The 26694-nt window shown below is 44.0% G+C and overlaps 1 protein-coding gene across 3 annotated transcripts in view; it reads left to right on the top strand.

Annotated features, from left to right (window-relative positions):
* Positions 1 to 1629: 1629 nt before the first annotated feature.
* Positions 1630 to 26694, top strand: part of KCNQ5 (potassium voltage-gated channel subfamily Q member 5) — a 306072-nt gene continuing 281007 nt past the window's right edge. For 2 of the 3 annotated variants that reach the window (XM_063330167.1, XM_063330166.1), the window contains exon 1: positions 1633 to 1988. In XM_063330167.1, coding sequence (XP_063186237.1) covers positions 1633 to 1988 — 356 coding nt within the window. Of the gene's footprint in view, positions 1989 to 26694 lie in introns of all 3 variants that reach the window. The other variant, XM_063330168.1, reaches the window with a different exon arrangement.

The following is a 26694-nucleotide window of genomic DNA, read 5'->3' as shown; positions in this document are numbered from 1 at the left end:
ACTTCACCGCTTACTTGTTCTTTTCTGGAAGTTGGAGGTGGTGTGTTATAATCAAAGGCTTGAGAGCCTGGCCTCTAACTAGCCAGTACGAAGAAAAAAACCCGAACTTTAATTGAATTTCTGAATGCCTCTATTGATTTTCGCATAACATCAGCGTCCACATTATTAGCTTTCATTAACCCTTCACGAATTAGCGTCACATTTTCACATTGCGGTGCTCAGGCTGCAAAACCAGTGACACGCAGCTATTTTTCATGAAGCCGGTGCTGAAGTGCCGGGGTTGCGGGGAGAGGCTCACCCTCTCCCCGGGGCAGCGCGGGGCTCCCACGGCGACCCCTCGGGGGGGGCGGCGGGCGCTGCCCGTCCCGGGGGAGCGGCACGGGCGGCGGCTGCCCGCAGCCGGCAGCCTCGGGGACCGGTGGAAGGGGGCGGCCGGGGGGCGCCCACCGAGCACCGGCAATAAACGGCGGCCAACGCCGGCGCGGCTGCCGGCGGCTCCGGGCGGGGAGGCGCGGAGCGGCCCGCGCCTGCGGCGTGGGGGGGTGGATTTCTTTTCTTTTTTTTTTTTTTTTTTTTCCGCAAGCTCACCTTGATGCGGCGGGGAGTTAAAGGCCCGCTCTCGGCAGGGGGAGCTTTGTTTTCTCGGCGCAGCCCGCGTACCGAGCGGCGGCACAGCTGCGCTCCGACCGCACCGCGCCGGGGCCGGAGCTGCCGGCGATTTTGGCGGGGGGAACCCGCAAGGGAGGGCAGCCCCCGCCGCCGCTGGGATTTGCTCTCCCGCCGCCGCGGGGGGCCGGGGCACGGCGGAAGCGCCGGAGCGGCGTGCCGGGCTGCGCCGCCCCCTCGGGGGGGACAGCCGGCGGCTCGACTGCGCTGCCCCGCCCGGGCCGGCCGCGCTCCCCGCCCGCAGCGGGGTCCCGCCGCCGGCCGAGCCTCCCCCGCCCCCCCGCCGCCGCCGCCGAGACTTACGGCAGTTTTGTTACTTTCTCGGACTTAAATGGACATTTCCCGGCAGCGCGCGTAGCCCGCGGGCGCCGCGTCCCGCCAGCCGCCTGCCGCCCGCCCCGCCGCGGGCACCGCCGCTGCCTTTGCCGTTTGCGCCCCGGGACGCGGAGGCGCCCGGCGGCGAGGCCCCCGCCGGCCCGCCTTTCTCACCGACTTTCTCCGCCGCCGGGAGCGAGAGCAACAGCTTGCCCGGCCCGGCCGGGCCAAGTCCCGCGGGAGGCAGCGAGGCGGCGGGCGGCGAGAGGCACCGCCGAGCCGCGGCCCGCAGCCCTCGCCCCCGCGGCCTCTCCGCCGGAGCTGCCCTCCCGCCGCCCCGTCCCGGGCCGCGGAGCCACGCCGGGCGCCGCTGCGGGGGCCGGCGGCGGGGCGCCGCCGCCCGGGAGGAGAGAGCGCCCGGGGGGGCGCCCGCTCCCTCGCCGGGGCCCCCGCGAAGCTGCCGCAGCCCGGCCCCCGCCGCGCCGGGCGCCCAAAGTGGCCCGAGCCCCCGCGCCCCGCGGGCGCCGCCCGGAGACCCTCGGCCCCCGCTGCCTCCTGCGGGCCGCCGCCGCGGGGTGCTTGGCCGCCGCCGCCGCCCGCGCCCTGCTCCGCCGCGGCCCCGGCGCCCGCCCCGGCGCCCGGGGTGATGCCATGCCCCGCAACCACGGCGGCGGGGAGGAGGGCGGCTCGGCGGGGCTCTGGGTGAAGAGCGGCGCGGCGGCGGGCATGAAGGATGTGGAGTCGGGCCGGGGCAGGGCGCTGGCGAGCGCGGCGGCCCGCGGCGACGGCCTGCTGCTCCTGGGCACCGGCGGCGCGGCCGCCCCCGCCGGGCTGCGGGAGGGCCGCCGCGGGAAGCACGGCGCCCGCATGAGCCTGCTGGGGAAGCCGCTGTCGTACAGCAGCGGGCCGAGCTGCCGCAGGAACGCCAAGTACCGCCGGCTGCAGAACTACCTGTACAACGTGCTGGAGCGGCCCCGCGGATGGGCCTTCGTCTACCACGCCTTCGTGTGAGTACCGACCCGCTCCCCTCTCCTCCCGTCCCGTCCCGTCCCGTCCCGTCCCCTCCCCCGGGCCGCCGCCCGCACCTGCCCGCGGACACAGCCGCGCCGCAGCGCGCGGCGCGCACCTTCCTTCCTCCCGCTCCGCTCCCCGAGCATCGCCCCGCGGCCGGTCCTCACGGAGGACAAGTCCCCCCGCGAGTCGCGCCGAAAGTGTCCGGGCAGGCATCAGCGGGGGACGGGGGGAGCCGCCGCCGCCACCTGCGGTGGGGCGCTCCGCGGGCGACAGAAAATCCGCGCAGCCTTGGGTGGGAGGTGATGGGGCGGGGGGGGAGGCTCGGTTCAGCCGGCAGAAGGAGCCGGCGGGGAGCACATGCTCGCTCGTCTCCCGGGCGCTTGAGGCCGCCGGGTTGTGCGGGGGTTTGCGCGGCGCTCCCGCAGCGGCCGCCCCCTCCAGCCCCGAGGTTAGACGGGGCGAGGAGTGCCGGCCGCTCCCGGGCTCCCCTCCCCGTGGCGGCGGGGCGCGGTGGAACCGCCGGCCGTACCCCCGGCGTGGGTTTTGCTTCGCGGCCACCGAGCGGTTTGAAAAGTGAGCGCGGCGGGGGCCGCCGCTCTGCCTCCCGCGTGTTTTCCCGGCGCGCGTGGTTTCCGCCCCGCCGGGGGTGAGTGCGGGTGGCGGCGTGGGCCGCAAACCGCCTTCCCACGCGTGTGCTGGCCGCGGGATGCTGCCACCCAGGGGCGCCCACCTGCCGCCGGCCGCGGCGGGGCCACCCCCGGGGAAGGGCGCAGCGGGCAGCCCCGGCGCTGGCGGCGCGCTCCCGCGGGGTCTGTCCTTTCTGCGCTTTTCCCTTTTGGCGAATGACTCCTCCGGTCGCCTCCGTTCTGAAAGAGACGGTGACAAAAGCAGCCGTCCCATCGCATCGCTCCGCGAAGAGCGGTGCTGCCCCCGGCGCTGCGAAACTTGGACTGTGTGCGGAGGAGACCTGGGATCTGTAACGCCTTCAAGCGTCCGCAGGGTCCGTGGTGTTCCTTAGTTCATTAGCAAACACCTATTTTTTACGGGTTTTGGTAATTTCGGGGGGGGAAGGCCCGACTCAGAAGCCTTTTGGATGGCTGAGCAAGAGAGGCAATAAGTCTAGCAAGGAGTCGTTGCGATGGATCCTAGATGAAAACGTTGCAATAAATTGCAGAGGAATGATGATAGACATTACTGTATCAGGGCTATAACACAAGGCATTTCTGTGTTTGACTACAGAAGATGTATCTTAAAGAAAATGGAAGATTTAATTGAGATGCTGTAGGTAACTGTATTTCCGTGATAGTTGCCGGAATCAAGCTAGTGGTTACAGCAGCTTCGTTAAAAAAAAGCAGCTGTTCCTTAAAAGCTGATTGATAGCGTAAAGAGTGCTCCTCTCCCAGCAGCAGGGGAATCCCCAAATCCTGCTTTAATAAAAGTTGTGATAAGTGGAAAAAATACTCTCCCAAAATCATGGCAGTCTGATTAATAAGATACTTTGTGGGTAGATTTATTTAGTAGATCAAAATTGCTACAGATAACAGGCAGTAGAAACATACTTAATGTTATATCTTATTCAGGAAAAGGATGTTTGCCCACTTAGATGATCTGCCCATTCACTGTTTTACCGTGAAAGTCAACTCTTACAGACTGAACTTGCTTTTATTTGGTACGTTTTGCTGTTTGGGTTCTTACAGGTGTTATCCTGTGGCATAGATGCATGTTGTGAGAACCACCAAAGTTTTTACTAGGAATTGTCTTACTGCAGTGCCTGAAGTTGCCATACAAAATCCGTAAATTGTAGTTTTGGACCTTTCTCTTTGAGATCATGATGAAAATCATTAAAACAAGGAAAGTTCAAGTTGGAAATAAAGTTGACAAGTTTAAACCTCAAAAAAAAAAAAGTAAATTTCCAAACAGAGTGAAGTCATGACACAGCAGCACTGTAAACAAGGAAGATTGCCAGCTGCGTTTAGATAATTGCCTGCATAGAAAGAGTGCCAGTTTTAATTTTTAATTGCAAATGGCAATTTTGGCAGCTGTAAATGCCAACATTATATCTTTTATCTGAGCAGATCTGTGTGAAAGAGCTTGAAGCATTATTGTAATATGAAGGCACCTAGTAATAATAGTACCTTTAAGGATCTGTCACTGCTACAGAGTTTAAAGTGCATCTGAAGTTCCATTGGCTTTCAATTTGACAGCCACCCTCATTGCCAGTCTATAAATTATTTTAATGTATTTATGGAATTCTGATTTAATGACTGCCAGATATTCGGATAATATTTTCGGTGTTTCAGGCTCAGGTTTTTTTTTTTTTCCAGCCACCACCCGATCAAATACAATGGCATCTTGGAAAACATACTTTCTTACAGAATTAAAAAAAAAACAAAAACAAAACCAAACCCAAACAAAAGCAGACCCCAAAACCATTTGAAAAAAAGTCTTGAAGCAGACAAGTAGCTTAGAGTTGCAAAGACCTTGCTAAGTGCGTGGACGAGATCTCTGCTCCTACCTCTGCTAAGCTATTCTTGACTGCAGGGGAGCCCGTTACAGCTCTGTACTGTTCCTGTTAGAGGAATGGGCTGTCTTGTGTGAGACCTTCTGTGTGGATCGTTGGTCTCCTGAAATGAAGCTCCCTCTGATATGCAGGTTGAAAAAACCCAAGGGTGGTTTCAGAGTTGCAATTATAAGTCTTCTCTCTAGAAGTTTATTTTGGTTTGCCTGGTTGTTTTTTAAATAAGAAGTGGGGAATTAAGTACCAGTTGCAAACAAGAAAACCATCCCTGCAGTTGTATTTTCATTTCTCATTCCCGCAGGGAAAAACACTTTAGAGCTGACAGTTATGCCCAGTTCACTCTTCTCTTTTCTTTTTGCCCTTTCAAATAAGACAGAAAAATAGGCCATCCACCTGAGGAATGAGTGTTGTGACCCACATTCAGAAGTCAATGGGTTTGTTTATTTGTAAATATAAACTTGCAAAATGCTGGAAAAGACAGCTGTTCTGCAAACTTCTGCTACTTGAGGAAGGATTTACTCTTGAGCAAAGGCCTTTGACTTCAGTATAGTTGTGCTGGGGAGTAGAGCCATAAATGACGTGTTTCTTGGCTCCTTTTTTTGTACCTCAGTTGTTCTTTACATGGAAGCCCTAGTTAAAAAACTAAGATCTTTACAGCAAGTTTTTGAAAAACTGCTTTTCGGATACTACGGTCTTCTATTCTTAATCATTCAGGAATACCAAAAATATGAACACTTATAAAATCAGAAAAGAACATTCATGCCATTTGTGAGTAATGAGTCAGTAACTTAAACTCCTGCTAGTAAAATATTTATGCCACACCACATCACCTACACATGGAGCATGTGCATATTTAACACGTGCGCACCTACATTAAAATGCTGTGATACTGTAACGTTTCAAAAGCATTGTCTTCTGAAAGAAAGGATTTCTTCCTGTTCTTGCCGTTGTTGTTTATTTAGATTATTTTGGGTTGTTTGGCTTGGTAAAAATGTATAGTCATTGCCTTAGAATGATCAAAGGAAAATTCCAGATTTCTTGCAAATTCAACTCTGGGTTTCATCTTCAATTGTCATAAGGATTTTTTATTATTTTTATTCTTAATTGACATTCTGAAAAAGAGATGGCTTGAGAAGTTCAGAAAAAAATACTACTCTTGGATACTGTTTGTACTGCTAGGATATAATTACTTGCATAAGTTTCCTAATTTAACATGTTGGATTTATTTCAGGAATAATAAAGTTTCTCTTTCTTACTGATTTCTTGTAATATATTCCATGCCAAAGTCTCTAACGTTTGTTGTAGGGATGTCCTCCTCTTTACAAAGCCACCACCTTTTGCTCTGGAAGCTTCTCAATCACAAATCGGCAGGGCTGGATGCGTGCACAAGGGCGGTATCGCTCTGCATGGCCTGTATTGATAGGTTTCCACGGGCATCCTCTGTTGGCCGCTGCTGGAGAGACGGTGCAGTGCTGGATGAGTTTAAGAGCCTGTATGATGTTCTTCTTGTCCTTTGCGTTATTGATGGAAAAAGGCTAAAAAATTAATTCTGAAAAAAAAAATAGTCTAATGATGCCATCAAAGATTTAACTAGCTATTTTAGTTTTCCAGATCTGCTGGAAAGGACACAGCTTACTAATGATCAGATGGCTATTGAACAGCAGTGTCTTTGCATGTGAGCTAACAGCGCTGCATCATACTGTGCCATGTGTATAATTAGGGACGTTCCACATTCTGATTAAAAAAACCCAAAAAACAACAATAATGTGCAGCAGCCTAAATACTTGCTTTTTCTCCTACTATCAGAAAGTAGGAGAAATTATTTTATCACTTTATTTTATCCATCTCAAGGCACCTACTGAACTAGTTCCAGGTGCTCTGCGGGTAGATCTATGGCTTTCATCCTTTCAGGCACCATTTCAGAGTCAGGGTCTGATGTTGTTAGGATAACAATATATTTTTATATGCTTTAAAAAACAATTAACAGCATGATATTTACAAATAATAACATAAATGATGTATCAAAGCAAATCTTATTAGGTACGAAGGAGGAAAAAATTTAAAACTCTTTAACTGTAACACCTCAACTTTAGTAGGAATTTTCTTTCAGGGTGTGACAATGAATGACGGTGGATATTTAGATGCACTTTAGTATAAATTTGCATCCGTTTGCCACATCTGAGGCAGTCTGGGATTCTATATATGTGCATATTTCTCACTTAAACGTTGCTTGGAAGGGACCTTTGGAAGTCACCCAGTCCAACTGGAAGACACACTCTTCCCAGTCGTGTCAGCCGGGCGGTGTCTAGACAGGTCTTAAACTTCACTGGATGGAGGTCCCACTGCCTTGCTGTAACCTGCAGGTCCACAATATCCACCTGTTGAAAAAAGAGGGGTTTTGGCATGGGGAGGGAAGGACAGGAGAGCCTACCTGAACCTCCCAAGTGGCAGTTTATGGTCATTGCCCCTTTATGTATCATCTGGCACTAGCAAGAGGAATTTGTCTTCTTTATCCTTGTAATTTCCCTTCAAGTAGCTGTAGGCTGCTACAAGGTCACTTGTTAGATCACCTTCTTGCCAGGCTGAACAAGCTCAGCTCCCTCAACTTCTCTATGGAAGACGCAAGCTCGAGGCCCCTGACTTCGTTGCTCTCCAACATCTCTCTTCCATCTTCTGCACATCCCCATTCAGCTGGGGGGAGGCACAACTGGGTGCCGTGGTGTGAGGCCATGTTGCGTAGAGAGGAAAAATAACTTTCTTCAGCCTGCTGGCCCCAGTGCTCTAATGGAGTTGTATGCTGTTCATCTTACTTCTGACGAGGGCATGCTGTTGGCTTGTACTCACCCTGCTGGCTCCGCAGGAATGCCAAGGCGCTTTTTGGTGTGACTGCCGCCCAAACAGTAGGTTCCCAGCCTGTATGGATGCATGGGATTATTCTGCACCAGATGCAGGTCTCTGCTTTTCTCTTAATTGGCCTTTGTAGGTTTTTATGTTCACGTTCTGTATTTTCTTGTGCTATCTCAGTCGCTGTACACTGATGGGAGAGGTGGAGATACAGCAATCTTTAAAACAGCTTAGACTTCCTCTGTGATGGGCAGCGAAGATAAAATGGTCAACAATGCTTCATTCCTCCTCTTTTCTGGTGGTGTTCGTGGACAGCAGTCCTCTCCTGGAACCCTGCCACGGGCAATAAATAACATCTAGCTTCTCTCTTTCACTTGGTTTTTGTTGGAGAGCTATTGCCCACCTCAGGGTTTTCAGTAGATAAATATCAGGAATGTTTATCATGTGATGTATACTTACCTCAGTAAAATACTGTTTCACATTTCAGTTTTTGAGGCTTGGTCTACCAAGTTTTCTCATTTGTACTGGCCTCACTTTCTGACTCCAGAGTAGTGATCCAGGGGAAACAACTAATTTGCCATAAAAATCAAAACCGATCCTCAATCTTCTCAAAAGAAGAGAACAAAAGGCTTTCTTTGAGAAAGAGTCACCACGACTTGGATTGGGGAAAGTTCATGCACGTGGGCTTTCTTCTATTTGTCATGAGGTTTCTGTCTCAAATGGGATTTGGAATTGTGTATAGGAAGGTGGATAGTAGGTGTGTGGATCGATAAGTTAGTGTCTGGGTTTCAGATTTTTAAATAAATCTACAATCTTTGCAAGCAGGGTCTTGTCCATCTTTTCTCCACCTTAAAGCAAGAAGTGAGTTAAGAGCTTGCTTTATAATTATCTTTTTGCTGTATTTTCCCCCCCTCATGCAAAAACTATGCAATTGGCATTATATTTAGGGGTGAGAGTCCTATCTTAGTGTGCCAGTCTTGGGCGTGACGTTTCTTGTCTTCCTTATTGAGTGTCTTATATGATGTGAGGACTCTTGGTGAACTTTCTGTGGTCTCATATGGTGAAAGAAGTTGCCCGAAATTACAGATTTTGTCCAGGGGTCGGATAATCTCTGAATACATCATGTGGCATTAAATGTGTGCTGTCTCAAAGGAGTAGTTGTTTAGAGCATGCAAGAAAGATTTTAGAATGATTTTAAGTGCCTGTGAGACAGTATTTGTCTGATGGATTTTCAGAGTAGGCTCTAGACAATATCTTAATGAGCTAGACACTTTTTTCCCCAATACTTTTTAAGTTTCTGTGGTGCTTGATTTTTTAAAGCAAAAATAAAAATCATGGTATCCACACAGATTTGATGCTCTTTCCATGCTCCAAATCTGACTATATTTTTAATAGCTATTCACCCTGTTTTACTGTTGTTCTTTGTAGCTTAATTAAGTTTCCTGAATTAGAGGAAAGTACAATTGAAATAAGATTTTTGCAATAATTGCAAATAATTTCTAGCATCAACCACATGGAATAACAATGAGCATTCACTCATTAATAGTGATTTCCCTATTCGTGAGAATAGGCATCATTAATGTATTTACAAATACTCATAAAAATGCAGTGAAATTTTTCGTAATAGTTTCTGTGGAAAGGAAAAGCACACGGTTTTTAACTTTATTAATTTTTTTTATTGAGAAAATTTATAGAAGGAAGAACTTTTATTCCTAAACAATGTAAACTCCTGACATTGCTAATAAAACTCACTGCTGTAAGGTAGTTACGTCTAATTCAAAGGTAAAACTTAATTGCCTAGTGTTTAACAGTGTTATATGGTTCATATTTCCATTACCATAAATGTCTGATGAAAATTAATGAAATTTGCCACCGATTTTAAATGAAGCAAAAGTGAGCCTTCTGCACACAGGTAAAAAGACGGAGTAGAAAGCATAAATAATACTATCCAATGAAAAATCTTAAACGTGTACATAATAGACATCATTTGCTGCAGTATTGCTAATGAGGCGGATGTTTATTCTTAAAATAAATGTTGCTTTTTCCCTTTGCAAATCATTAACACAACAAAGCATGCATTCTTGGCTTTTTTAATTAACGCTGGTGTATTGAGATTCACTTCTAAATATATGCTATATAAACTATACTGAATTTGGGGAAATTTGGGGTTGGTTTTTTGTTTCTCCTGTCTTGTTTTCTCTGAGTGATATTTTTTTTTTTTTTAAAGTTTGGTTTACAGATTTCCTGTAAGAGAGCAGATGTAGATTACCCAAGGGATTGCCACCGTAGGTCAGTTAAGGTAGAAAATTCATCAGCTGTACAGTTTATCAATTGCAAAATAATATTAAGCAGTTGCTGCGCTCATGTACAACGTAAACTTCCTTTAAAGATATTAATTAAAAGTTCAAAGGCTGTCTTACAGGTCAGCTTCACTTAAGTAATATTTTCAATTTTCTGTTAAGCATTAGATTTCTCTTGTGATAGCTGTCGGAGTTGCAGTGTAATTGCGTTACAGGAAGCTCAGCAAAATGTTCATCATTTTGGGCACTGAAGTGTAGTCTCAGGCAGCGCCTTCTACTTGAAAGGCTGTGTGATTACTTCTTAATATATACAGTCAGGTTGAGTGATTCAGAGGTGGGCACACTCCTCCAGCTAGACATATCTGAATTTCTCTGTTTGGCCTTCACCCAAGAAAATCTTCGATCGTAAATGTGTGTATTTTCCTTAACAGAGGTGGACGTAAATACGAATGTAAGCGTTTTCTTGAAGAGTGAATGATTTTCAAAGGCATGGAGTACCTGCAGCTTCCTTTCATTATTCTGTTGTGCATTCAATGGGTAATTCACTTTTTTCTCCCCACTTGTATAGAATGAAGTTTAACAAATGAATCATGCTCTTAAACTGATTAGAAATAATGAAGAAAGGAAGTTCTGTACCTGCCCACTTCTTGATTTAAGCAATATGTTCCTGTTTGCCTTGGCTTCTTTCTTGCTTTGAGACTCCCTAGTTCAACAAAGCAAACATATTACACCTTTCGAGATTTCTGCAGAGTTTTAATTCTTTTATTGTAGTCATACCCAATATCGTATGGTAGCAACAGACTGGTGTCAGGAGTTGTATGTGACCAAACCGAGGGAGTAAAAACTTTCTGCTTTGAGAGGAAAAAAATGCTACTGAACACGTTCAGATGCCTCCCTGCTGCACTAGTGTCATAGATTAGAGCATTTGCACACACCCTTTTGAGGTCATTCAGTCAGAAATAGCATCTAACTTCTCCTAGGGCATTAAATTTAATGGCTTTGGACGGCCTAAGCTCATCCATATCCATGGTATCTGAGAATTACCCATTAGAAGCAAATGCACAAATCTTCCTCTTCCAAGCTCTCGTGGCCGGAGTGCACTTAAAAGTTACTGCTGGGGCCTTTCTAAATAAGCGTATGAGGATCCTGACATACTTGAGAGGGCCTTTTGTGGGAAAATTAAGATGAAATATTGTTTTGGATGCGTTTCTGTAAGTAGTGGGGGGGGAGGGCCACTGATCCTTGGCAGTGAGTTTGGAAATGTAGTTCAGTCTCCCCAGGAGACAAGTCTATATCAGTAACCGCATCTTTTCAACGGCAAAACTGCCACGTCGTCGGAGAATGACAGGTGAGGGCTAATTCGAAGCTGGCATGGTGAGGCTGGAGTGGCATCCGCACTGCAGTTGGGGCTGGTGAGCAGGTGATACTCTCTTCCCTTCAGGTGGCCCAGCACCAGAGAAGAGGCATTGCTGTGTTGCCAGAAAATCACGCAGTGAGCTCATCAGCTTGAAAAACTCTTTTACGTCCAAGAAAGTTATGCTGTCTGAGGTTAGAAGTAGTCTGTAAAAGCATTAGGAGGAAAGAAATCTGTGTTTCTGCTCCGGTCTCTGTGCAGTTGATATTTTCCTGTAGAGTCAATTTTTTTACATGCATCAGATGAACCATTGCCACAGGAAGGAGCCCAGTCTTGCTCTTTGGTGCTCTCTGCAAACGGATGCATGTAGGTGGTATGAAATGTAAAGCAGTGTGCGAATGGGCTCCTTGCAGGTATCTGTGCAACGGGGAGGAAAGAAGAGCCTGTGCTAGCAGTTGGAGGGTTTTTCTTAGACCTGTCCCTCAGGTCCTTCTGAAGTGCAGTTGGGAGGAAGGACTGAGAATCACAGGATCACAGAATCATTTAGATTGGAAAAGACCTTCAAGATCATCGAGTCCAACCGTTAACCTAACACTGCCAAGTCCACCACTAAACCATGTCCCTCAGCACCACGTCTACCTGTCTTTTAAATACCTCTATGGATGGCAACTCAACCACTTCCCTGGGCAGCCTGATCCAATGCTCGACAACCCTTTCGGTGAAGAAATTTTTGCTAATATCCAGTCTAAACCTCCCCTGGTGCAACTTGACACCATTTCCTCTTGTCCTATCGCCTCTTACTTGGGAAAAGAGATCAACATCCACCTCACTACAGCCTACTTTTGACCTGTTTTTCTCATGCCTTTGGTCCCACCTACTTGTTTTTACTAGAAATGTTAATTAAATGTTGTTTTTTTCAAGGAGGTTCCAGTACACTTCCTGTGCAACTATAGCCAGTTGCAATAAGTATGCATGCTCTCAAGTGATTTATTCAGTTGCTAGTCATTTAATCTGTGGATGTTTCTCTCTTTGAGATGTCCCGACTGCATCTGTAGACTGAAGATGAAGCAGAATTTAGAATAAAAGAGGAACAGCTTTGCTAATGTCTGTGGGTGTTGTAAATTTTTATATAATAAAGCAGTTTGTTCAAGCTGACATATTTCTTTCCCCTTAAGCTTAGAAACAATATATTTCATTCGATGGCTGGAGATACTGTCTGTAAAGAAGTTAGCCTTCCTCAAAGGTCACACTGACTGCTGACTAAACTCATGATTTGGCTTCCACAAATAATCTGTTTGCCGGGGTATTGGAATTGAGGGGTCATTGCAGGCAGTGATGAGGCAGGTGGTGATCCCGAACTATAAATGGTCTTTGGAAGGAATTTTGATTTTCATTCTGAAAATGCTTGTAGACATACTTTTTAGTGGTGTTACTAATGGTTTTAGGCACTTACACAGTAATTAGTAGAAATCATCAAACTAAGCATTGATAAAAGCTCTGTCCTTCAATCAGGGATGATGGCGAAAACCCATCTGAATTAGAGACATGTTTTACAAAGCTTCTGAAGTTATACTCGAGAAATTCTTCTACGGAGAGAGGAAGGCCTATCCTGAAATCCTCTGAGCTTCTGCATTATGTACGTGCGGGCACTCCGCATGAGGTTTTGCTGTTGTGAGATGTTATGTAGGGAGAGTCATGGTGAGACCATTTGTGGAATTGCAGAGGCAGGAGAAGTTATCTAGGTGGGAACAAAATCACTGAGGTGAAGAAGAATTTACGAATGTCTACTTGACTGTAACAGTACTTGACTGATACTGAATATTGCTTTCAGGTTAGAAATGTGTTTGTCTTCTATTAATAATGTGTTTTTAATTAACATTTTTCCCCTTTTATTATCTGCTTTCTGTAGAGAGAAAGCTGAAGTACCAGTGTGAATCGATTTATTGGATTTATATATGAGTAAAACATGGTATTGATCTTTAAATTTTCCTTCCACTGAGGTCTTGACCCTGTGTGCAAACCTGAGGAAATAATCAGTAATATTTTTACTGCAACATGAAAATTTTATTCACTACCTGATTGTGATTCTGATCGCTTTTCCTTTGGTAAATGTTTGTGTAAATCTCCCTGCTGAGATTGAGCCTCAGCTGATTTATTCCCATCTGGTTCCACTCTCTGCTGGAGTTTTGGCCCCTTTGTAGCTGCTCTTGTGGGTCATTTGACCCACAAATCCCCCCACAAAGGGAAGGGATGCGGCTGGGTCAGCACAGTGCAGCCCAGTCGCTGACCTCCAGCATGGCTACATCTACACCCGGAGGAAAACCTGGGGAGGTGCTTCTGAAATTCCAGTACTTCTAAATACGCTTTAGCTTGGTGAGGAATACAATCCTCAGGGACCTTTTCTGCAGGAAGGAATTCAAGCAGTCTTATTCCTGTCCAGGGAATTTCTCCTTGAAACTGTAGCCGAGTTAATGATATCCATAAAATATCAAAGACGTCTAAAAATATGATACTATTAGATTAAATGTTGTTATTGCTGCTGTTCATTAATGGGAAAGCGGGAGCTGAAGCAGCTGTACCAAACTGAAGTGCGATATCACACCAGTAAGTGTCAGAAGAGAAGTATTTACTTGCAAAAATCCTTTGTATCATTTTGTTCTCCAGTATTTTTTCATCTGCCCATATCTGTAAATTACCTCACTGCAATGAAAGGTCATTCGCTTGCCTTTATCACCAGTTTTAGGAGTTAATCATAAATAATATAATGGATAGTGACTGAAAACTCTGATATATTAAGACAGCGCAGATAGTGACATTTCGGATGCGATCTCTCTCTGGAAGACAAAAATTAACTAGCAGGGTGCTCAATATTTAAGAAATATTGATTTTATGAAATTTTGATTGTGTTTTTCAGGTTTATTAATCCCTGGCAAAATTGTATTCTTCTCTGTCTTGAATATAAAAGAAGCAAATCTCTGTGAAATAAGACTAAAATCAAAATGATCCTGGAAGAAAACATGAACAGTTGTAAAGATTTTGAAGAGTTAGAGAAGAGTCAGCCGAGAGATCTGAAGTGTGTTTTGATTTTGGGATAAGTACATTAGGGAGGTCCACTCATCCCCCAATACCTGCATTTAGCATCCTGCAATGAACCAGGGTTTGCCTTCGTCACAGTCCGGCGTGTATCGCAGAGCCGTGTCTCAACGAACACAGGGAGTATCTGCTGTATTCAGCATGTTGCGATGGCTGGGTGGTAAAGTTCTGTCTTTCAGCCTCGTCTTCCAACGTGAGGCATACTGTAATGGATACGTGGCGTTGGCCGGTTATGCCGTTCCAAGTATGGATCTGTGGATCCGTTTCAAACGGAGGGCTGCCTTGCCTACCTCTAGAGGGTGTGCAGGTGACAGCAACAAATCACTACGCATGCAGTTCATACTGTTTTCTGGCCAGAGGATAGAACTGGTATCTCGCAGTCTGGCCCTGGGAATTGCTGGTTATGCGTCCTAAAAAATCAGTAACATTTTCAGTTTGATTAAAAACACTAATTAATGCAGAATACCGGAAAATTGGTAGAATACCTTGTGAAAATGATGGCGCGCACAGCTACAGCTCTGCAGGATGTCATTCACTAATCCACAAACTTCTTTCATGGAACAAATGCAAGGTCGTGATTAAACAATACCAAGTATTTGTATCGGTTTTGTTCTTGGGTGTTCTAGTTCCCTATCTAGCTATCTGGCAGTGTCTCAGATGCCCTGCAAACAGTGGAAAATCTTCACAGAAGAAATCTGCCTTTTTCTCTCGGAATAATATGGAAAGGCAGCACAATGGCATTGGTCAGCATAATGCGCAAAAGAGGGTCAATCCTTCCCCTACCTTTTTCTAAATTACCACAGACAGTAGTGTTGCTGTCTTTTATTCAGGAGGGTAACCCAGGCGCCATGGTTGAGACGGACCTTTGTCATTCCTAATACCATTTCTGTCTACCTCATATCTCAAAGGGAGGAGCTAATTTTTGCCACAGCTCAAACTATCGCTCAAACTCATAACATTTCAGTTCTTGCAGCCTCCTTCTGTCTGGACTCAGCAATTTGCTCTAGGTGCTCATCCCTGTGACTGTTTCACCCCTGCCCCGCAGCCCACAGTTACCTCCTCTCACTGCCTACGAAGAAAGTTATTTCTTCGAACTTTCAATAGCTGTAAAAAGCCCCCGGGTAGTTAATTTTTAAAATTACATTTGGAACTGAGTAATGAAAACAGAAAGTCAACTTTGCATGATTCATTAAGTGGAAAAAAAGAATAAATGAAACTTCCTTTTTGCTGGGTCTGAGGTGCTCAGCAGCATTCATTCAACAGTAAACTACTGCGAGCAGAAGACCAACACAGACTTACTGTGACTAAACCCAACTTCAGTAAACTTGAAACTAAAACTGTGGTGTATTTTTTTTTTTCCAATCACTTTTTGAAAGTGATGCTTACTTTGTCAGATACTGAGCTGTTATATTAGCTGGGAATTTCACCGTGTAACAATTTTTTGAATGTTATATATCACGTGGTTCATGAGAGTTTTCTTCCCGCATTATTTGGCTTTGTGTGAAGATACTGGGTTAGAGAAATAGATGACTAGTGGAAGAACATGCAGAATGGCAATGCAGCCTCCCAGCACGAGGCAGGGATACCAGGATGCAGATGAATTAATGGTGGTAGAGTCTTACAACTTTTTCTGAGGTTGGAAGCTAAAAAAACCAGCAGATACTAAGTGGCTGATAGACACTAGGAAGAAAGTGGGGGAAGTAGTCAATGGGATGCCCTGGGAGAACGGGTTGGTATCAGTCTCTTGGGTTCTTTGAAACAGGCTGTTGTCAAAATCCTGGAGCTTGACAAACTTGGAGAACGGTAGACATGTCTTGGAGTAATTAGTTCATTTTAACGTATGCTTTTATGAAGCTGCTTCCCTCAAAACCGCGTTCTGCATCTGCATAACTTTGCAGTCTGTAGTATGGAATCAGGATGGACTTAATGCTCTTGAGCTAATTGAATTAATTTCAACTGATCATACACCTGTGATACTATTGCTATGTCTTTTTGGGCATTCTACCAAACTCTTGAAGCCTTGTATAAATTTTGCGCAACTTCTTAAAAACAGGAGTAAAAAAGAATATTTCTTGCTTGTGACCTAGGATGGAACAGCAGTTCAGATCTTTGCAACTAGAAGTCTTAAATAGTTTTCCTACCTTACTAGCTAACCTCTAGATGGCAGGTGTTTAAAATGGAGATATATATATATTGTGTCTAGGTAGGTTGAGTCCACTGCGTCTGCTGTTTCAGTTCCGCACGCACTGGGTCATTCAGTATGTTGTGTTCATTAAAATAGACCCTAGAATTTGTTACACACACACACACACACACAGAGTGAATTCTTCTGGTTGTATTTTGTGTTTGCCTTTTTAGTGCCTCAGAGAAGGCACTGGGAAAGCTAGAAATGTATGGCCTTTCTCGTCATGCAACCATAGCAAACCAAAGAGAACCCACACTTTCCTCAAACCTCACCCTTGTTCGTGTGGACACCTTTGTCTTCCCCAAAGATAAAGCAAATAAGATTGTCAGCTGTTTTATCCTGAGGGAAAAAAACCCCAGACCACAGGAAAAACATGGTAATTCCTTTTTCTTTATGTGGAGTATCATGGCAAGCTTTTGAGTCTGAAGTGAAGTGTTTCTAGATTCTTTTTCCAATGGAAAGGTGAAGAAAATCTTCTTTTTCGTCTTAGCAGATTTCAGGTGTTTTTCTAAAAAGCCACTCAAAATAGAGACATTAGACTTCCCTTTGAGTGGCTTTTGAGCTACTCTGCCAGTCAATTTTTCCTTCTTTTGGTTTCCTAAGGGACTAATGATCTTTTCCTACCTCTGTGCTCTCTGATTAACTCAAGTCCTCCCTCAGAGGACTGTGGAACTGGAACCTAAGGGCTTGCTAATGGTCACCCTTGTAAGAGGACCCTGTGGACATTGCTGAGGGGTGAAAAGAGCACAGATTTTATCACAGCGGTTAATTTCCTTTGAAATTTCAGCACCATCCTGGCATTCAGCTCCCACTGCTTTGAGCTTTCAGAAAACTCTCTGATGCATTCAAGCATGTAGATGTTTATAGATATATATATACAGAAGCGCTGACACACATTGCTGTCCCCATTAGTAAAAGAAGAGAACATGATTTGTGTTTGGTTGAGTCAAACACTTGTACTTTTGGATAGAGAAGTCTTTAGCAGGTACAAATGGCAGGCCAAATCCTAAAGCTGTTTACTAGCCATTAATTCCCGGCTCAGTCCAGAAACTCTTACTCAAGCAAAATACTAGTGAAGTAATAGGATGCTTTATCTTTGTATTCTTGAATTTTCTAAGAGTGCTGTGTAATTTAAAAAAAAATCAAATTCCCCTTCAGGTTTCTGTCAGCCCTGTGTCACCGCTGTCTTGTGCAGCCTCACAAGCGATGGCTTGTGCTGCGTGAACTGTGGTGTGGTAAATCACCCGCAGCTGCAGTGGATCACGCTATGCTGTAGACAATGTTTTTACATCTTTGCTTTAACCATTTGCAATGAATAACAGAAACTGTAAGTGGCAAAATACTTTTCCTTGAAAAGTAGCCATTAAAATGCTGCTGCAAAAGTAACCATAGAGTTCGGAAAATGATATGGTACAAAATAAGATATTTTGCTACATACAGTTTTATTCATTTCTGAAAATGATTGTTCTCTTGCAGGCATGGAAATCTGGATCTGTTCCTAATCTAAAATCAATAGGAAATACTTCAGTTGTTCAAATAACTCTTAAACATATTTTAGTTTGATGGCTGATTGTACATTATGTTTGCAGCCTTTGTGCAAAGCAGTGTTTAATAGCACATTTTGCTTCATAATGAATACAGATAAAGACTGTTCTTTATATTATCAATCTTAAAAACCCCCACGTATTCATATAATGCAGTTGATGTTAAGTTGCTGCATTGCTTGGAGTTTATTGCCACATTGCTTGACACACAGCTGTCAACTAAAAGAACTCCTTGCACATCAAACTCAAGACTTACCACTGCCCATTTAGAAAATGACCTTACAAGTTAGTCAAATGGCTGGATTAGCAAGGTTAGAATGGTTCTATGGAACAGCAGCTATTAATGGAAAGTTCTCAATATTGAAATGGATCACTTAGTGTTTTCTCCTATGGCATGGGGGTTGGAACTAGAGGATTTTTAAGGTCTCTTCTAACCCAAACCATTCTACGGTTCTGTGATTCTCCCTTAATGATGTCTCCTTCTCTGGCAGTTGGACTAGATGATCATTGTAGGTCCCTTCCAACTGAAATTATTCTATTCTATTCTATTCTATTCTATTCTATTCTATTCTATTCTATTCTATTCTATTCTATTCTATTCCATTCCATTCCATTCCATTCCATTCCAATTGCTGTCATCATCATTGTCTATGTAGGTAGTGGCTATCAATGGCTACAATTGCTTTATAGTTCTCAGCCCCATTCTCTTACTGTTAGGATTAATTTTTAACTTTCCTAACATATAAGCAGAAAATATGTGAGAATTAATCTAGTGTTTTGTTTTGTGCTTTGTCTAGCAACTTTGAGTAAGTTGCTAATTATTAATGACCACCCTTGGGGCGTGAAAACAAATCTAATGTTCTCATGATGAAATACATTTTCTTTTGAAATCTCTGGGACCAGATTTGGTCCAGTTGATTTACGTAATTTGCTTGCATAGTATTGTGAAAAAGAAAGAGTAAATTAAACCAGCTCAGCTGCACCCTCCATCATGTTTCATAGTGAAAAGATGTGGATGAGCGTGGGTTTTTTTTGGGTCATCTGGTCAATTGCCCACCTGCCCTGGACCACTTGAAAAATACAGCACCTGAGTTTACCTTTTTAGCTTAAGATTAATGACAAAGTCTCAGCATGAGTTGCTAGTTAAGTCTGGTTTTGTACTAGTTCTGTGTTTGTCAGAGACATTAAAGGAATTAAATCTGTCTGGAAGATTCCGTCTACAGAGAGGGATGATTATCAGGCGAAAAAACTTGCATTTATAAAGGTTTAAAAAGGTGGTAGATAACAGTTGGCAACCAAAGATATCACTGCTTTGGTACGCTAATCCTCATTTGATGTTTAATCCTGTTCCGTAACATTCAGTTTAGAAAAGTTGGTCCTCTGACTCAAATTGCGTAAAGTCACCGTTGTGATGATAATCTTGGCGGTACTGGGTACAACTACTACTTTGAAACTGTTTCCTGTTGTGATCTTCTTCCTTGCAGTGTGGTGTATACTGATACGTTGCAACTTGTAGCTTGCGGTGGTTTATTGCTTAATTTAACCATAGCTTGCATTTCTGATGGTTTGATTGGTTGGCAAAGCATGCAGAAATTCTGAGTCAGATACACCTATTTCTGGATGCCCAATATAATTAGGTGCAGCCCTGAAGCAACACATTTTGTGCAACTTTACGGGCACACAAAATGCAGAAATACAAGGGACGGTTTAAAAATTGTTTGGAAAAATAATAGTGCCATTTAACTTTGAGTTATGATTGCACTTGTTCTGATGAGCCTCTTGGTAATGATGAGATGAGATTCTGCTGCTTTTTTGGTTTTCTGTTTTGTTTTTCTCTTACTAATAGTAACTTTTATGCATATGAAATATGCCAGATGGACATTCTTGGAAACGTAGGTGTCCTGTATAACCTCAGAGTGGCTATACAGAACCAGCCCTGTCATTAAATTCCGCAAATTTCTGTTTTCTATAGCCCTGTCCTGGGGCATTGGTGTTGAACGTGAGTTTTGTTTCTGTAGCTTGTGTAGTCTGGTTTGCATGACCAGCCTGCTAAGAAGTTTGCTAATTAGTGTACTGCAGTTGGGTGCATGGGGCTGGTTGAAAACAGGACTGAAACCAGTAGCTTGGAATCCAGGGGATACGGGAATTACTGACTGCTGGTAATTTTTGGCTCCTAAGAATTGGGTTTGAATCTGTCACTGGGAAAAGGAAGCAGTTTAACTGTTTTACAGAAAAAGGAAAATTATCTGAGAAATGTTTCTTTGTGTTTGAAGACTAAGATTCTGTTGAACAGATAAGTGTTAACTGCATCAAACATGATTACGTGCCTAATTGCTTGTGTGTAAATAATGGAGTAAAATCCTTATGAGTAGTAATTGAGACACACCTGGGAGCAATTAAATACAGCAGTATATAATATTGGTTTCCTTGAAAAACAGGAGATATATCAATACTCGTGGCACAAAATTGCACACCTCCATGAACTGAAAATATACCCTGCTAAGAGCAGCAGGTAGAATTTAAAGCCATAGGGAAAAAATTCCATTTGTTCTGCACTTTTATAAAGAAGCCGAGAATCGACTTTTAGTCTTTCTTTGGATTTATCTTTTGAGGTGTGCCACTGTTTTATCTGCTTCGTTTGAGAGCTGATGTCCTGCATCAGCTCTGTCCTTGGTTGAGAGCTGGCATGGTTTTCTCGGGGAGGTACCAATAAATGCCTACCAAGGTATGGCCGCGTGGGAAACCTGGCTTGCTTTTTGGTGGTGTTAAGCTGCTGATCTGCTGTTGTGGTAGTTCAAATCTGGGTAGTCAGTCCTGCAGTCTGTAGTGATGTGAATACTAGGTTTGGATCACTATGGGTTCATATTTATGGTTAGGTAGGCATTTTCCCTATTGAGTATCTTCATTTATTTATTTATTTTTAATATATGGTCTTTTGAGTCTTGTTTATTTCCCCTACTAAAAATCCTTTGCGTGTGAATTTTTTTTTTCTGTGAAACCTTACCTTAAGTTTAAAAACACTCCATTTAAGATACACATATTGCAAAATTGTATTAAATAGTTAAGACTAGATTATTCAGTTTCTTTTATTTAAAATACATTTTATAAACCAGTTCAGTAAATAATAGAGGAAAAAGCATTCCTTAAAATTCCAGTAAATAGCAGGGACAACATCTTGAATTACCAAGAGAGGAAAAATGAAGTGACATTGGAGACGCAAAGAGTGGAAATATAAAGCCAAATCTGAAATTTTGGGAAATTGCTGTGGTATTTTTGGTTTAGTTTTAAAAAGGGAGGAAATAATTTTTATAAAGATACCATTCTAAAACCCATACGCGGTAATTTTTAAAAGTAATATTGTTGTGAAAGAACATTTATCCCTTGCTGTGTAGCTTTTGAAACTTTGCCATTTCTTCTGTGTTTTAACCTTTCCCTTCCTTTCTATGGTTCTTTCTTTTGACCTAGCAGACATACACCAGATAGATGTGCCAGTTCAATGTGAGCAAGTTCAACTGTTACTTAATGTATATACTGGTCTATTCTTCACACTAAATGCCTACCAATGCCTACCAAGTGAATCATCCCAACAAATTGCAGACCCACCTTAGCATGTGTCCCTACAATAGACTTAGAGCTTTTATACATAAGTATATATGTATGTATGTATGTACAAACATGTTGTTGAACATAGCAGCTCCTGATCTCCAGGTGAAATGATGCAGGCTTTCCCCTTTCCACACCGCTTAGGTCTAACATGCACCAGAGTTGACAGTTCTGTTTTACCTCAAAGCAGGACACCTGTCTTGTACTTGGCCATGGGCCTTTCTGGGCATCAGGTGGTAGTCCATTAGCCCTTACACATAGTCCACGGGTTTTTTGGTCCAAACTATGCAAAAGAACGAGAAAGCTGTGTTGCAGCCCACCAGAATGGTAGGTTTTATGACCTGTCAAGTAGCATATGAGCTAGATCTGTGGACACTTCATCCATCCAAATGAGGGGTACTGGGAGAAAACGATCCCTGAATCATAGAATCATAGAATGGTGAGAGTTGGAAGGGACCTTAAAGATCATCTAGTTCCAACCTCCTGCCATGGGCAGGGATACGTCCAACTAGACCAGGTTGCTCAAAGCCCCATCCAGCCTGGCCTTGAAGACTTCCGGGGATGAGGCATCCACAGCCTCCCTGGGCAACCTGTTCCGGTGCCTCACCACCCTCACAGTAAAGAATTTCTTCCTCATATCTAATCTAAATCTCCCCTCTCTCAGTTTAAAACTGTTACCCCCCGTTAGCCCACTACATTCCCTGATGAAGAGTCCCTCTTCATCTCTCCTATAGATCCTGTTTAGGTACGGAAAGGCTGCTATAAGGTCTCCCCAGAGCCTTCTCTTCTCCAGGCTGAACAGCCCCGGCTCTGTCTGCCTGTCTTCATAGGAGAGGTGCTCCAGCCCTCTGATCATCTTTGTGGCCCTCCTCTGGACCCTGAAGACAAACAGCAAACCAGAGCTGGGGAACAGCTGAAGTGTTCAGGAGTGCAGTGCCCGAGACCTCCTCCTGGCCACATTCTCTTTATCAGTATGGGCATACCCAGAGACACCTGTAGCTCTTTCTGCAAAGCCTCCCCAGGCCATAGTATAGAAGGGGTGATTGGCAGGCAGAGCTGTTGGAGAAAGTGGAGAATGTTCTTTGTCTTGTGAAAATGTAGGGTTTAAAAAATTCCATCCCAAATTGCAGTGAGGAGCTGGCTTTCATGGTTTCCCAAATCAAATGTAAAAATATGTCTTAGGTAAATGCTGTGCTTCAGTGTTAGCCACTTTGTACTTTTTTTAAAACGTATTGAGCTTCACTTCACTAAGAAGATTTTTTCACCTGAAATCAAAATGCTTCGCAGACTCCTCAACATTGCTGTGAAGCACAAAGAAAATCAATCATATCCTTTGATGAAAATTTAGATGCTTGTGAATCAGTTTGGGGTTTGTTTTTTTTTTTCAGGAGAAAGTTTTGCTAAAAATTCCCAACCACCCATTTTCTCTTTTCCACTTCCCCTCTTTTCTTTGCAGATGACCAACATGTGGAAAGGCAGTGAGACTCCCACTAGAGATTTCTTGCTGCATTTTTCATGAGGAATTCGCAGAAGGAGGCTGGTACTCTAAGAGATGAGATTCTTCACTCTGGTTGGTGCTCTAGGAAGCACAGTTCAGTATTAAAAGTAAAAAGTAGAGTTGGGGAGCTGAAAGAAAGGGTGGAAGCACAGGGTGCAAGTACTGCTGAATATTGGTTAAAAGCATGAGAAGCTGTTAAAACAATTTGGCAAACTGACCTGCAGCTTTACCTTTAGTCACCTTCTCCTGCCCCTCCACAAAGGCAAAATTACGTGAAAAGGTTGGTGAGTCTGTCTGGGCTGGTTTCTGGAACTTAGTGAGCAAGGGCGCTGTGCTTTAAAACCACAGGAGTTGTATCTGTAAGCACGTATTTAACGCTTTTTTTAGACTCAGGCTTCTGTGTTCTTAGTAATACTTTCAGTTTGCGTCTTAGTGTTTTCCATGGCGTCTGCTGTAAGGGAGCCAAGGACCATGCAGCATTGCCCTGCGGCAGAGCTGGCTGCACCACGTAACCAGGCTTGCACCACACACGCACCAAAGAAGACTCACTTTTGGCTTTGCTGTTATCAAGGGCCCAAGTCTTATCCCTCATTACTGCAAATATAGCTCCATACTGTGGAACGATCAATATTTGCAAACCTTTAATGAGCCAGCTGCAGTGTCGTCGTGCTTGCTCTTCCAGCCTCCACCTTTCATCCCATTAGAGATGCAGAAGTCCCAGAAGGATCCAACTAAAATGAGATGTTAAGTCTTCCACATAGAATCATAGATTCGTAGAGCAGTTTGGGTTGGAAGAGACCTTTAAAGGTCATCTAGTTGAACTCCCCTGCAACGAGCAGGGGCATCTTTAACTAGATCAGGTTGCTCAGAGCCCCGTCCAACCTGACCTCGAATGTTTCCAGAGATGGGGCATCTACTACTTCTCTGGGCAATCTATATATTATTTGCTTATTTGTACCTGAAGCCTCGTATATCTAAATATCATTTTAGAATTATATTGTATCCTCTACCACCCATTAAAAAAAAGGTGAATCCCTTCATATGTATTTATTCATACATATTTAATTATAATTTTTCTACCTTGATACACTTTTTTCAAAGACCTCTAATCAAAGCGAGCAGTTCAGATACTGAATGCAGCATTTGTAGACTTTATATAGATGTATGAAACGTTTGGACTGATAAATGATGAGTGTAGTAGTATTTTTGTGTTTGGTAGTATGATGTAGTATTTTTAACCTGTTTATTTTTATCTGTGCCTGAAATACTTTTAAGATAAAGAAACCTTTTTTTAATGCAACTAATCAGAGGATAATTCCAACTGAAGTTGCTGTTACAAGTTAGAAATATTCTTCAGGTTGTTCAACATTTCACAACTCCTTGTTGAGAGAATGCAAATGAAGCAAGCCAGTACGTGAAGACAAGTTGATGTTACACTCTGGTGTTTCTTCTTTTAAATTTGGCTTAAGGCATAAAATAACAGCTTGAGAAGACAGTGCAACAACCACTAACTTTTATGATTCATTTAAAGTAGTCACATTTTTAAGCATGAAGGAGCTTTTTGAGGCTACGCTCTTGATATAAAAAAATATTCGTAGGAAAATGCGCCCTTAAATGCGCTTATTTTTTTCTGCCAGGTGCTGCTGTAACAGTAGCGTGGTTTTCTTGGATCAGGAAAAGAACCTAAAAGCTGTAGGGATTTTTTAATGTTATGTTATGAAGTACCAATCACGCATCATTCAGCATTGAGTTCTGGGAAAATAATCTGTTTGTTTGGCAACTCCTGTTATTCCTAACCTTACTCATCTTGGTTAATAGTTGTTTCTAGAGGAGAACCACAAGGAAGTGCCACAGGAACCTGCTGATGGTGCCGCAGTGCTGGCTGCAAGGGAGGCAGATGGCTGATGACTCTCCATACCGCTTTGCTTCGCACTCCTGCCCACCAGTCTGTCCTGCTGTCTGCCTGCTTCCTCAGCTCCCTGCACTTCCAGATTGCCGTCTTCCATCTGTATTTCCTTAGCAGACCTCTCTGCAGCTTGCTGAACAGTAGATGAGCTGAAGTGAAGCCCAGTGAGCAGAGACATCCATGAGTTTGGTATCTGGGGATTTGGAGATTCTGCCACGTTCCTGTGTATATTTTAAAAATTAAATAATTTAGGCAAGATTCTGCACTTAATATGTCCCCTAATTAAAATCAGAATTGAAAAATATTTGCATTTTTTTTAAAATTTTTGTGGGAATTTTTATGTCCAGTTCAGATCTTGAATATTTTGTAGTTTAAATGAACATCTAAATGTTTGATTTAAATAAAGATATGCAACATGCTGGAAACAGATTGACCCAGACCATTTCCGTAGTTTCTGTGTTGGGGAATGTCCACTATGGAGTTGCTTGGAACTCCTTGGCAACCTACAACTCAAGGTTTCAGGGTGAAAGAAAAGAAAGGTAGCCCATACCCTGCAGTGTGACTCTTCCCTTGCTCCTTCTGATGTCTCCTAATGATCCCCACTCTCTCCGTATGTAGGGGAACTGGGGGGCAATGACAGCTAACAACTCGAGGCTGCACGTTTTTTTCAAGTTGAGGCTAGAAGCTAGTGCTTGATACCTCTATTTATGGTTTTGAGCTGCCACGTGGACTGCACAGGTTAATTTTTGTAACATGCAAGACATGGAGAAAATACTGAAATTCAGTTGTTGAGGCCCCTGAAGTTCCTGGAAGTGCCAGACGAACGCAGAGCAGACGCTCTTGCTGGGCTTGGAAGGATGTGGGCATCGTGGGGAGCCCGCTCATCGGCAAACAGGTATTTCTGCTGCGACTTTTGCTGCAATTGAAAAGCAGTTATTGCCTCACATTTTGCAGAGGTATTTGGCAGCCACAAACTTACTTCATGTTTATTGATTGATTCCAAGACTGTTGGTTACTCTCTTCTCCAAGTCCCCTTCCTTGCAAAATGTTAGCAATTTAAAAAATGCAAAAGATGCTGGGTGAATGGAGAATTAGTGTAGTTTAATTAACAGTTAAGCCCCATAAGTGGCAGAATTAATAAAATGTGGCATTGTGTTTCTGGATTTATTTCCTGGTTTGGTGCCTTAAGATGATCCGAGCTCAGTCTGATGCTTTTTCTTCAGCCGTGGCATGTTGCAGGTTTCTCTCCTGTCCATGTCCAGTGTGTAGCGAGAGCTGTGTTTCTTTCCTCTGCCAGGTCATTTGTTTTCATTAAATATGCAAGAAGGTAACATTTTGGTGAGTTCTCCCCTCTGTCAAGTCTGATTGAAATCAGCTACGGGATTGAAAAGTCAATTTGAGTTGAGGGGAGGCTGGAGTGGATGAGCATCGCAGAAGTCTCTCTTCCCGAAGAATCCAGCTCTGATCCCACTGCTAGCCCATCTCTTACTGAAGAGGACCAAACTGACTATTCCCAAAAGGATACAGTAACAGTTCAAGACTACGTGGCGTTGTTTTGAGAATACGCTTAGTTTGTCCAGGGACAGCTGACTTCGATGAGTGGTAACAGTAACACCGTTCTTGTGCCATAAACATTCATTGTGCTCTGCAAGGAAAAGATGAGTCCTCTGTCTCAAAGGTTAACCCAAATAAAATGCAAATCACAACATATTAAAATTGGCTTGTCACTGAGGTTTCACCCAAGGTCTCTCCACCGTGAACAAGAACAGCATTCTTGTTGAATGAGAGTTTTCCTGGAAAGATAAATGTTAGGTATGCCCACGCCTGTTGCCTAATCCCTGTGGACAAAAAAGG

This window comes from Chroicocephalus ridibundus, chromosome 3 (assembly GCF_963924245.1).
Source record: "Chroicocephalus ridibundus chromosome 3, bChrRid1.1, whole genome shotgun sequence".
NCBI lineage: Eukaryota > Metazoa > Chordata > Aves > Charadriiformes > Laridae > Chroicocephalus > Chroicocephalus ridibundus.
Note: the sequence above shows the minus strand (reverse complement) of the source record. Positions and strands in the feature narration are given on the sequence as shown.